Source organism: Podarcis gaigeae, assembly GCF_964106915.1.
Source record: "Podarcis gaigeae genome assembly, chromosome: 10".
In the NCBI taxonomy this organism is placed as follows: domain Eukaryota; kingdom Metazoa; phylum Chordata; class Lepidosauria; order Squamata; family Lacertidae; genus Podarcis; species Podarcis gaigeae.
In genome coordinates, this window is record NC_139686.1 from 33,117,046 (window position 1) to 33,128,879 (window position 11,834).

General features: G+C 45.9%; 1 protein-coding gene across 2 annotated transcripts; it reads left to right on the top strand.

Annotated features, from left to right (window-relative positions):
• Nucleotides 1-3,841: 3,841 nt before the first annotated feature.
• Nucleotides 3,842-11,470, top strand: HEBP1 (heme binding protein 1). 2 transcript variants are annotated; one of them, XM_083698819.1, is made up of 4 exons: nucleotides 3,842-4,051; nucleotides 7,932-8,073; nucleotides 8,240-8,420; nucleotides 10,297-11,470. In XM_083698819.1, exons 1-4 carry the CDS (start codon nucleotides 4,022-4,024, stop codon nucleotides 10,466-10,468), a joined length of 525 nt encoding a protein of 174 aa, XP_083554945.1. In that variant the 5' UTR covers nucleotides 3,842-4,021; the 3' UTR covers nucleotides 10,469-11,470. The 2 variants fall into 2 exon arrangements, with proteins under 2 accessions (XP_083554945.1, XP_083554946.1); XM_083698820.1 differs by having other exon boundaries at nucleotides 3,913-4,051; nucleotides 7,941-8,073.
• The last annotated feature ends 364 nt before the right edge of the window (nucleotides 11,471-11,834 follow it).

Below are 11,834 nucleotides of genomic sequence, written 5' to 3' on the forward strand. Positions count from 1 at the left end.
GGCTCTGCACTACCCCCAGAATCAGAAGCAGTATCCCTCAGAATAACTTCTGCTTGGAAGAATGAATTGGTGGGTAGATGTTTCTGGAGTCATGTCATGCTTGTAGACTTCCCATTGGCATCTGGTTGCCCACAGGAGGAACAAAATAATGTATTACAAGAGTGAGGAACCTCAAGCCCAGAGACCAAATATGGCCTCCAGACCTCTCTGTCTGGTCTTCAAGGTTTTCCCCAGGCTCCACCCCTCATCGGTTTTGCTTTGTGTCCTCCTCAAGTGCTTCCGCTTGGCTGGAGCGGGTCCTTAAAGTGTCACGATGCCCCTTGCTTGCCTGAAAAGAGGAGGGAGAAATTAAGAGTGTGCAGAAACCTCTGCCTTCTGAGTGGCTGGAATGTAGGTGACTTATTTTGCCCCACTCACTTCGGGCCCAACCAATCACAGGTCCCCAGAAATTGCCCATAAGGCCGTTTGGCTGCAATAGCTCCCCACTCCTGTTGTATTAGATGTAGCTGAGATTCGGCACCAGTGTCGCACCTCCACCCCGAAACAACCCAATGTGAACTGAGCATGCTCAGCATGCTTGAATGCTGGCTGACCGATGTGGGAGGAAACCGGGAGAGGAAATCAGAAAACCAGGAGAGGGAGACTGGATGTCTTTGAATCAGAATTTTGTTCCAAGGACTTTGTGCAACCTTTGCTAAACTCAATGGTGTATTCGTTGTAGTTGCCCCATATTTCAAGTGATACCTTGCTTGTTATAATACCATAATTCCTTTCTATGGGGTGGCGGAGAAGGCTGCAGCTCAGTGACAGAACAAATGGACCACACACAAAAGGTTCCAGGTTCAATCTCTGGCATCTCCTTGAAGGGCTATGAAAGACCTCTGTTTTGGGGTTATCTACAGATCCATTGCCAGTAAGTGTGGGTGTGAACAACACTGAACTCAGATGGAGCAACAGTATGACTTGGTATTATGGGCCAACTTCCTGTGTTCGTGTTTATTGGTGGGGAAATTTCACAATTAAATCTTTTCAGATTTTTAGTAAACATGTCCAGCAGCCGAGATTATAGGGGCGTGGAAGTGAAAAGGGACAACTAGAATTTAGTAGAACTAAATAACTATACAGTATGTCCAATAATGTACCGGGTCCTTTCATGGTAGCCACAGCTAAGCCCCCTTCCAAGATTATACAATCTCCTAAAATTACACAATAATCTTATAATTCTACAATAGCAATTAGAGATGCATTGCAATGGATCAATGCAGATCTCTGCTGTGTTGCCAAAACTATTATTTCTGTGCACATACACAGGCAAATGAATTAGAATGCTCTGATATCTTCTTTTGGGGTGCTGTCCTTGAAGTTCCATTGCAGGTAATGGAACTTCCACACCTTTCTCTTGAAGCGGCAGAACCTTGAGTTTTCAGTGTTCCCAAATGCTTAGCTTGGTGTTCTTCCCAAGTGCCTTCTCCAGAGTGACCCTAGGAGCCAGTCCTCAATGGCTGACTCATCTCCTTTCATTCCCAATTGGCTCCTCATCTCAGTGGTTAGAAACCTCACCTCTCATGCTGCTTCGGCAGCTCAACCCCTCATGACCCCAGACCACTATACTGTACATGTGATTATTGGACGTGGATTCATACATCATGCCCTTAAGATATGCATGCAAAAATGTTTTTAATGTACACTGAAAGGGCATGTGTGCTTGTATATACTCAACAAATACCTGCCTGACATATGAAACATTCATGCATGAAGGAGTCAGAACTGGCCACTGGTCCCAACCATGAATTTGCCACAATGTGTGACACAGTCCCCAGCAGTGTGCTTGCAGCAGAGGTCCATGGCACAAATTTGCATGGTATTTGCATATATTTGTGGGAATGTTGTAGATAGTAGGAGAGGATATATTGATTAAATACAGTGGTACCTCAGGTTACAGACGCTTCAGGTTACAGACGCTTCAGGTTACAGACACTTCAGATTACAGACTTGGCTAACCCAGAAATAGTACCTCAGGTTAGAACTTTGCTTCAGGATGAGAACAGAAATCATGCTCTGGCAGCGCGGCGGTGGGCTAAAGTGATACCTCAGGTTAAGAACAGTTTCAGGCTAAGAACAGACCCACAGAACGAATTAAGTTCTTAACCCAAGGTACCACTGTATTATCCTTTCTCACTCACGCTAGTGAGTCAATAGCAGAGTACATTCCCCAGTATATTGCAGGAAGCTAGTTGGTAGATTCGTTTGAATCTCTTCACTTAAGCAATCCAATCTGACTTGTCCAGATTGGGTTTGTTCCTAGTAAATTGCCCTTTAATCCCTCTTAAAAAGAATAAAGACACAACAGTCTTCTCTTAAAAGTAATAAGAAGTTTACGCACATTCAGTTCACAGTAGGTTCCCTGAAGACAGGCTTTAGCTGGAAGTTACAGAAGAGAGTATGAGTTCATCCCATATGGGGATGGAGTTCATGTGCTGCTGGCTGAGAGCCAGCAGACAGCAAAACAACATCAAGAGAAAAAATGGTGTCAAGAGTCAAGAGAGCATGGCATCAAGAGGAAGATGGCTGCATGACCAGCCCTTTTATGGGGTCTCACATCTACCTGGTCATACACAGGGGGAGGATGCTCCAGACCAGGTGTGACAGGAAGTCCTTCTGGTTGGAGTAACATCCCCCTGTGTCCACTCTGAGCAAATGGGAAGTGTTGTGCTTGACTGCTCATCTTACATCCCACACCTGCCCCAAGAAACATTCATGCATGAAGGAGTCAGAACTGGCCACTGATTCTCACCATGCATTTGCCACAATGTGTGACACAGTCACCAGCAGTGTACTTGCAGCAGAGGCCCATGGAACAAATTTGTATGATCTTTGCATATATGAATTAATATGTACAGTTGTCTCTGGGCAAAGAAAGATGGCATGTGGCTGGGGTCTCATATTAAAGGTTGTTTTTTTTAAAAAAAACAGTTTTTAAAACGAAAACGGCAGGAAATTTGGGGCATGCCTAGTACAAAAGATCTGGGCTCAGGGGCCCTGTACCACCTTCTAACCATGTACACACAGGCAGTGATATGCATCCAGGCATGCTGTTACCACCACCTCATGCTAACATGGTTGCACACTAAACTTGGTTCCATGCTAATTCTTGCTCAGGCTTTCGGTGTAATTTCTTTGTAACCTCTGAAGCCACTCTGAGAGCATAAGAAGAGTCTGCTGGATCAGGCCCATCTAGTCCAGCATCCTCTTCTTACAGTGGCCAACCAGATACCTGTGGGAAGCCCACAAGCAAGACCTAGCAGGCAACAGCACTCTCCCCTCCTGCGACTCCCAGCACACTGTCTCTGACAGGGGAGGGAGATCATAGCCATCAGGTCACCCCTACCTGTTAGCTTTTGAATTGGATCCTGCTCCGAAATTGGAGCTCCTTTCCACCACCGTTTTAGTTTTTTTTTATTAATTGTAATAAATAATAATATTCATTATAGTTATTACATTTACAGCTCAGCTTTCCTCCGAGGTGGCGCACATGCTCTTTCCCCTCCTGCTTTGATCTTCACAACAACCCTGCCAGGTTGGCTCAGAGACTATGGCCAGCCCGAGGTTGGGCTACATGTCTGAGCGGGGATTTGAACTTTGATCTCCGGGGCGTCCTCGTCCTACCCTGTCACCCCTACAGTTGCGCCAGGAGAAGCTTTACCCGCTTTATTTCTGCCTGCCAAGCTGCTGCTAATAGTAATGGCACAGGAGCACAGCAATGGACAAAGAAAGCTTGGCGGCCTTCGTTTCTCCCCCGCCCTGCGCAACCCCCACTCCACACCCCACCCTCTCTCTCCAAGGGCAGCTGCGCTCGGCCCTTGGGCAAAAGATGCGCATCCCGCTGCCGCGCCTCTCCCGCCCGCTTTCCGTTCTTGAGCAACCGGGCAGGAAAAGGGCTGCCGCTCTCACTGCATAAATACTAGAGCCCCGACTGAGCGGACAGCCTGCTGCGCGGCGTTGACCCGTCCAAAAGCACAGCATGTTTGGAAATCCCACCAGGACGAGGCAGGTAGGAGGGAGATGCCCGGTCTCGGAGAGGAGGCGGGGTTGGGGGTCGCTTGCCTCGCCCTCCGGAGAGGGGCGACGAAGTGGAGCTGCTACCCGCCCCCCGCCTGGATCTGAGGCTTGTCGAGCGCAGCTTGGCTTTGTAGAAGGTCTGCCACTGGCTGCTGCTAGCAGCTAGACGGCTTCTTTGGACCCACGTCACTCTCACGTGGTGGCTTCGCTTCGCTTGCCATTGAACTTTTGGTCCATTCATTTCTTTGCTTCTAGGAATGCCGCCGCACGAAGCGCCTTGAATCCGAGGCGCGCGCCACACAAGGGCCTGTGGAAACATGTCCCGGTCTGTGAACTTGGCAACTAACGCAGCCACATTGTTGGAAAGCTAAGCAGGACTGGGCTTGGTCAGGATCTGGATGGGAGACCATTCCAGGATGACAGGCGGGGGTCGACATACAAAACAAAAACACCACGAACGGAATGGATGACCCTTCCAATTCTACAGTTCTATAATTAAGAAGTGGATAGGGAGACATCTCATAATACTAGAACTCGGGACTACCCAATGAAGCTGAAGTTCATGGAATCATAGAATTGTAGGAAGGGACCACAAGGGTCATCTAGTCCAACCCCCTACAATCATGAAGGAATCTTTTGCCCAACGTGGGGCTCGAACTCACAACCCTGAGATTTAGAGTCTCATGCTCTACCAACAGATGGAAGAAATGACTTCATCACACAGAGACAAAGTTTCTGTGGATTTTTGTTCCCCCAATATGTAGCAGTGTCAACCAACTTAAAAAGTAAAGGGACCCCTGACCATTAGGTCCAGTCATGGCCGACTCTGGGGTTGCGGCACTTATCTCGCTTTATTGGCTGAGGGAGCCTGCGTACAGCTTCCAGGTCATGTGGCCAGCATGACTAAGCTGCTTCTGGCGAACCAGAGCAGCGCACAGAAATGCCGTTTACCTTTCTGCCAGAGCGGTACCTATTTATCTACTTGCACATGCTCTCGAACTGCTAGGTTGGCAGGAGCAGGGACCGAGCAACGGGAGCTCACCCTGTTGCGGGGATTCGAACCACCAACCTTCTGATCGGCAAGTCCTAAGCTCTGTGGTTTAACCCACAGCGCCGGTGGCTTCAAGAAAAGAAAAGAAAAAAGGATCAGAGAGTTCTGCCTCCACTGTTTGAGGCAGTAAAGCTTCTGAATACCAGTTGCTGGAAAACATAGGAGGAGGGAGTTGCTGTTGCACTCAGATCCTGCTTGCAGGCATCTGGTTGACACTGTGAGAAGACAATGCTGGACTAGATGGGCCAGCCTGCTCCTCTGTTCTTATTATGCCAGCAGCCCTTACAGGAGGTGCCCCTCTTGAATCATGTGCCACAGAGATTTGAATTAGCAACCCATCTTGAGACCTTCTCTTCTTGGAAGGGATAAATCCCCCCTTCCAAAAGATACCAACATGCCCATCTTCCATAGAGAGTCTACAGTCTTTGTGTGCCTTTTTTCACTGAGACATCCCTGACACTTTTGCATCTTTTTGCTGATTCCCTCATCCCAGGAGCTCCCTGCCCCTATGCAGCCAGTAGCAAGGACCTTTGATATCATGGCTGCTGTCAGGCTCCCTTTTTTAATGGAAATATAAACAGTGCTTGTTTTTTCAGCACAGAAATGTAGGGCTGGACAGACACACCTGTCAAATTTTGTGTGTCATGCAGATGGGTAAAACACAAAGCCCTCACTAAAAAAAAAAAAAAAAAACCAAGGTGGAAATACACCTCACAGTATATCATTTTTCTACCCTAGGAAATGCTGTTAAGGGAGTGGAGTTGTGTGACACTTAGGTGGGGGGGGGAGGGAATTATTCACAATTATCTGTGGAGAAATCTTGCTATTTGTGTGTAGCATTTTACACGGCGTACTTATGGCAAAATGCATATCTTAAATCCCTTATAGCTCCCTGGGGTAGCCTTGTGGCCACAGCCATTCAGTAGAAATGAAATGGTTTGTTTTATAATGTGCATTTTGTCTTCCCTGTATGAAACTAATTGCAGACTGAAGAGTGTGAACATCCCAGTGCCGGTGCTCTGTGGCATGTGGTATTAGATCAAGCTGCGTTATGGCTACCCAAGGTCATAACTCTTCCTTCCCCGAAGGAAAGAATGCCAGTCACCTGCTGTTTCACAGCTGGCAGTGTTTTCTCCCAGCACTCTGTTCTGCGTTAATTTGCATGTTCTTATCTGCCACTTATTTGTTACCGTTTGCATCCCACCCTTCCTGCAAAGAATTTAGGCTGCTGGTTTAGCTTCGCAATGCCCTGTGTGGTAGATCAGAGTGAGGCATAAAGCCACGCTAGACAGGTTTGAAGTTGTTCTGTGTGTGTAAACATGGCACTGCCCCAGTCATGTGGAAATGGGAGGTGCATTTGTAAAAACAAAAGGGGCGTGTGGATTTGCACTGCAGAACCTTCCTCGAACCAAGGTCTGTGTGCAGCTGATCTTTGCATAACTCCTCTGCCCATGCAGTTTCCCCTCAGATGTAGTCAGAATACTAAACTGAACCTGCCTAAGAGAAGAGTACCTTGGGGAAAGGGGCTGTGGGCAGGTCAAGCATGGAAAGGAGACACGGCCAGCCCTACCAGGCGGCAGATTCTAGGGGCCAGTAGCTCCTGGTTGTTCCTCCTGCTTCCTTTTTTTGGCACACATCCCCTCCTGGGGCCCCTAATCTGGCCTGCTGCCTTCACTGCCAGTCCAGTCAACTTGTATAACTGGAACAGGGAAAAGATGCCTCAGACAGTAAAATGTCTTGGCTCAGTCTTGAGGGGGATTTTAAGTTCCCTTCTCCCATGCATTTCTTTTGATTTGGCAATTGGATCCTCCCCCCCCCCCCCTACTTTTTATTGCAATAGGGAAGTTCTGGGCACCAAAAGAGAACTTGTGTACAGAAGTACTTTTCCCCCAATACCACTTCATGGTCCCAATGAAAATTTCATCTCCCTTTTCTCTGCCTCTCCAATGCTGCAATTGGCTCACCAGTTAAATTTTCACATACTGTATACTTATTTGAAGATGGCTATCATATCTCTGCTCAGTCTCCTCTTTTCTAGACTAAACATACCCAACTCCTTCAAGTCCTTCAAGGCTTAGTTTCCAGACCCTTGATCATCTTGGTTGCCATCCTCTGCACATGTTTCAGCTTGTCAACATCCATCTTAAATTGTGGTGCCCAGAACTGGACACAGTATTCCAAGTGTGGTCTAACCAAGGCAGAATAGAGTGGTACTATCATTTCCCTTGAACTGGACACTATACTTTTGTTGATACAGCCTAGAATAGCATTGCTTTTTTGCTGTCGAATCACACTGTTGAGCTTGTGGTATACTAATATTTTTTTTCACATGTACTCACGGCAAGCAGGTGTCCCCCATCTTGTATTTGTGCATCTGGTTCTTCCTGGCTAGGTCCCTATTGAAATTCATTTTGTTAGTTTGGGCCCAGTTCACCAATCTGTTAGGGTAGTGTCATGTTGAATCCTGATACATACAGTGGCACTAACTACCCCTCTCAGTTTGGTGTCATCTGCCAATTGGATGAGCATTCCACACGCACATCCCAATGAATGAGCTTCAGATATGTGCTTTCTCCTCACTAAATGATACTAAATACAGGCTAAAGTACAAAGTGCGCAATGTTGTTCTAGTTAAATGAAGTCTACATTTTGAATGCTACAGCCATACTTTCAGCATCTGTTCAATTCCTTGAAGGGATAGCTGGTCTTTGAATAGCAGGGCTGTTTAAGGGGTGCTGCAGGAATCAACTTTGCCTCCTGAAGGCATGCATGGGTTGCGTCTGTCAAGGAATTTATTATCTAACTTTTGTGTTCCCATGAGGGGGAAAAGCCAAACTATGAGGAAAAAGAATACGAAGCAGGAAAATTTGCTACCATCGAGCATGCTGGAGAAACATTTGATGCGGCCTGTCTTGAAGCTGTGGCAAAACTATATAAATACTTTGAAGGAAGCAACAACCAAGGTGAAAAGCTTTAGATACCTTCTTCACATCCACCTTAATTCAGCTGCTTAATTGTTCATTATCTAATCCTTGGGGGGAAAGACAACATGAACATGTATTTGTTCATATTTGTCATTTTGTGAGTGTCTCAGAAAAGTGGAGTCTTTGATCTGCATTTCTTTTTCAGGGGTTAAGATGAGTGTGGTAGATCCAGTGTGTATCACTGCATTGCTTGCGGATGATGGGTCACTACAGCTGAAGCTGAAAGTCTCGCTACAGATTCCAAGCCAGTTCCAGGCCAGTCCTCCTCCACCCGCTGATAAGAGCATCCAGATTGAACGGAGAGGGAAAATGGCTGTTTTCTTCATGTAGGTTTCTTAAGCCGGTTGTGTAACTCTAAAGCCAACCTGGTTCCCTCCAGGTCTTGTTGTGCCACAACTCCCATCATCACTAACCATTGGCCATGAGAGTTTACACGTCCCCTCTCAACATGTTGTGATATTGACCACGCACCCACACACCCAATGCCTAGCAGTTACAGTCAAACCTCGGAACTTGAACGGCTCCGTTGCCGAACATTTCAGTTCCCAAACGCCGAAAACCTGGAAGGAAGTGTTCCAGTTTTCAAACATTCTTCAGAACTCGAACGTCCAACACGGCTTCTGCTTGAGTGCAAGAAGCTCTTGCAACCAACCCGAAGCCGCATCTTGGAACTCGAAAGTTTCAGAACTCAAACGATCTTCTGGAATACAGTGGCAGTACACATTAGTACTAGATATTTAGGAATGCCCTGTTAGAGTGACTCTGAATCATCATGCTCAGAATGCTATTTCTGTTAGCAACACTAGGGAGAATGAGAGCAGGATGGGTCTGTAGTTTACCAGTTGTCCCAGTCAAAATGTGTACGCAAAGACTAGGCTTTGTGGTTGAATGTTAGCTTCTGTCTTCCTTTAAAGCTGCTCATACATCCCTGGGGGAGGTGTCCCCCATTTTGCGAGAACCCTGACTTTCAAATACCCAAGGCTGAGGCCTAGAAACTCTTTTAGTTGAGCTACGGCTCCGAGCCAGTAAGATGTTATACAGCAGCTGCCCATCAATGTCTAAAGTGCTAAATCCATTAGTAGCCCAAACAGATGTATCGAGAATTGATAGCCTGTCATTTCTGATGTGTCAGTTCCTTTGAACCAAGCTGAGAGATCTTGAATGAATTTGGCCTGCCACTTTCAGTTGGCGAGCATGTTTATGCACACTCACTTCCCAAGGGGGGGGGGGGCGATACAGCAGATCATTCAGCCCAAATGGCCTTTGGGTGTCACTCTGGTGTCAAGGGAAAGCAAAACTTTATTGCAATTCCTGCGATGAAGTCGGCTGTCAAGGACCACATTTCAAAAAGTAAGCCTCTCTTTGTCAACGCAAGGGGACTGGGAATCCACTCTAATTCTCCAGGCGCAGCGAGGGGAATATGAAGAGGAGGCTTCCATTGTTCATTCTAAATGTCTGGCACAAAATGTCATGTTGGGCTTTGGGAGCAAATTTCCCTTTGTGGCAGTTGCCTTAACCACAACCACTCTTTATGCTATTATGGTAGATGAGGTTCCCTTGACTGACATCTCTGGAAATTGCCACTAAAGACACATATTGATTCTAACCATGACTGACACCTGGGCAAATAGAATTTAATCCTCTTTTACCAAAGTCCCATGAAAACAAAAATGTAAAAAAGGGGGGGAGTGGGTTAACGGATGTGGTTGTACAGTCTTTTTTGTTTCGTTTCTTCACACACAGTAACCATTTTAGATGCTCTTCTGATTGAGCCATTGTGAACATATTTAAGGTGTTATCTATGTTGAAGGGAACCCAGTACCATTCTGCTCAACTTTCTGCTGAGGACACAACTTAGAAATGAACAGGAGCACAATGATGCTCTTATGCAACTCTCCTTCTTTTCAGTAGGGCTTGTGCATGAGAACATCCCAGTGCATTGTATCTCATGGGCCAGATCTGTCCTATTTCCTGCTTGGCCACCTCTAATGGCACTTGAAATCTGCCACCTGCTTTGCCTTGAGATCTGCTTCTGGGGCACACTACAGAAGGGCACTTGCAAATCTAACAAATCTAATTTAAAAACTCTGCTTGAATTATTCTTTTTCCTCTTTTGCAATTACACTCGGGGAGTGGTCTACACACCACCCTCTAATTTTTCCGTTTGTTTTTATTGTTCTCTTGTTTTTTCTTTGTTCATAGGACATTTCACGGCAATGCCAAAGGAGAGAACTATAAGAATTATGCAGCTCAGCTGAGATCTGCAGTAGGAACTGAGAAAGCTGACCACAAAGAGCTATATATTTTCAGCAGCTATGATCCCCAAAACAAATCCTTCGGGAATTGCCATGAGGTTTCACTGCGGAAGAAGTGAGCAGTCCAAAAACAAGAAAGATGCCCCAATTGGGGAAGGTGGAAGAAGGAGGAAAATATCCACAGGTGCTATAGAAAGCTGATGTGTGTTTTGAAATTTACCCAGCATGTTTTGAGCATATTGCTTTTTATCAAAGGTTGTTCCAGCTTTGCTGCTTTCTTTCATAAGCCATGAGTTGCATTTCTTGGGCTGTTTCCCATCCAAAACAGAATAGCAGAAGTAAAATACCATTAATAAAGAGAAATGCACTCAAAAAGCATTGGGTGAACCCAAAAATAAATACCGTAAATCAGCAGAGGGTTTTTTCTGACACCAAAACAAGTTTACCTCATTGTTGATAGGCTGTTCGCATTCTACTATCCCCCCTTAGTTCAGAATCTAAATAAAAACTATATCAGTAATAGGGGGAAAGGTCCTTAGTCTGAGCTTGCATGTTCCTACTGTCCTTTGGTTGTGACCTCAACCATGTCAGCTAGATCTCTCCCAAAGTTGTCCAGAGGGATAATAAGACAGCTGTACTTACAAGCCAGTAAAACTGGCACCTGTTAACAGATTGGTATTTCCTGCAGCACTGTCAGCCTGTTACACTCATCTGACCTGGGAGTTAATTTCTATCCTTAGTCCAAGTCAACCCTAGAGTCTGCTTTCAAGTAAGGTACACTGACAGTGCAGTACACAAACCCCTAAAATGGGTGTTCTTGTCCTTGGAGCCATGTTTGCATTAGAATTAGTAGAAGCTGCATCATTGGCAACAGCAACTATCACCAGCTGCCATTGTGTCATTAGGTAAGGCTCATGTGGCATTGGAAAGGCATTTGGGGCAAGTACATCTTTAGGTTGTGTCTAAATGCCAACAGCCTATTTATTTGGAAATACCTAAGCTTTTCTTAACTTCCGTCTCCTTTTACAATCGTGGATTCATATGGTTAGAAGGTACCTGGAGAAGTCATCTTTCTTTTCGTAAATCTGCCAAAGAATAAAATAAACTAAAATTGGAATTGATTAGTTTTCTCAAGATGGTGGAAGGCATGTGTGATATCTTCCAATAGTCTAGTGGTGGTGGCACTCACCATTCTTCTAATAGAAAATGCTCTGCAGGAGCAGGGAGAGAAAAAATGGGGGCTCAAGGAGGATCAGTTGGGGTGGAAGTGATAAATGACCTTATTTTCATCTGAGCAATGTTGGAGGGTATGGTATCCCCATATAGTGCTCTAACGGAGACCTTTGCTCTGCATTACTTTTTATTCCCCCCCTTTTGTGGCGCTGTGGGTTAAACCACAGAGCCTAGGACTTGCCAATCAGAAGGTCGGTGGTTTGAATCCCCACGACGGGGTGAACTCCCATTGCTCGGTCCCTGCTCCTGCCA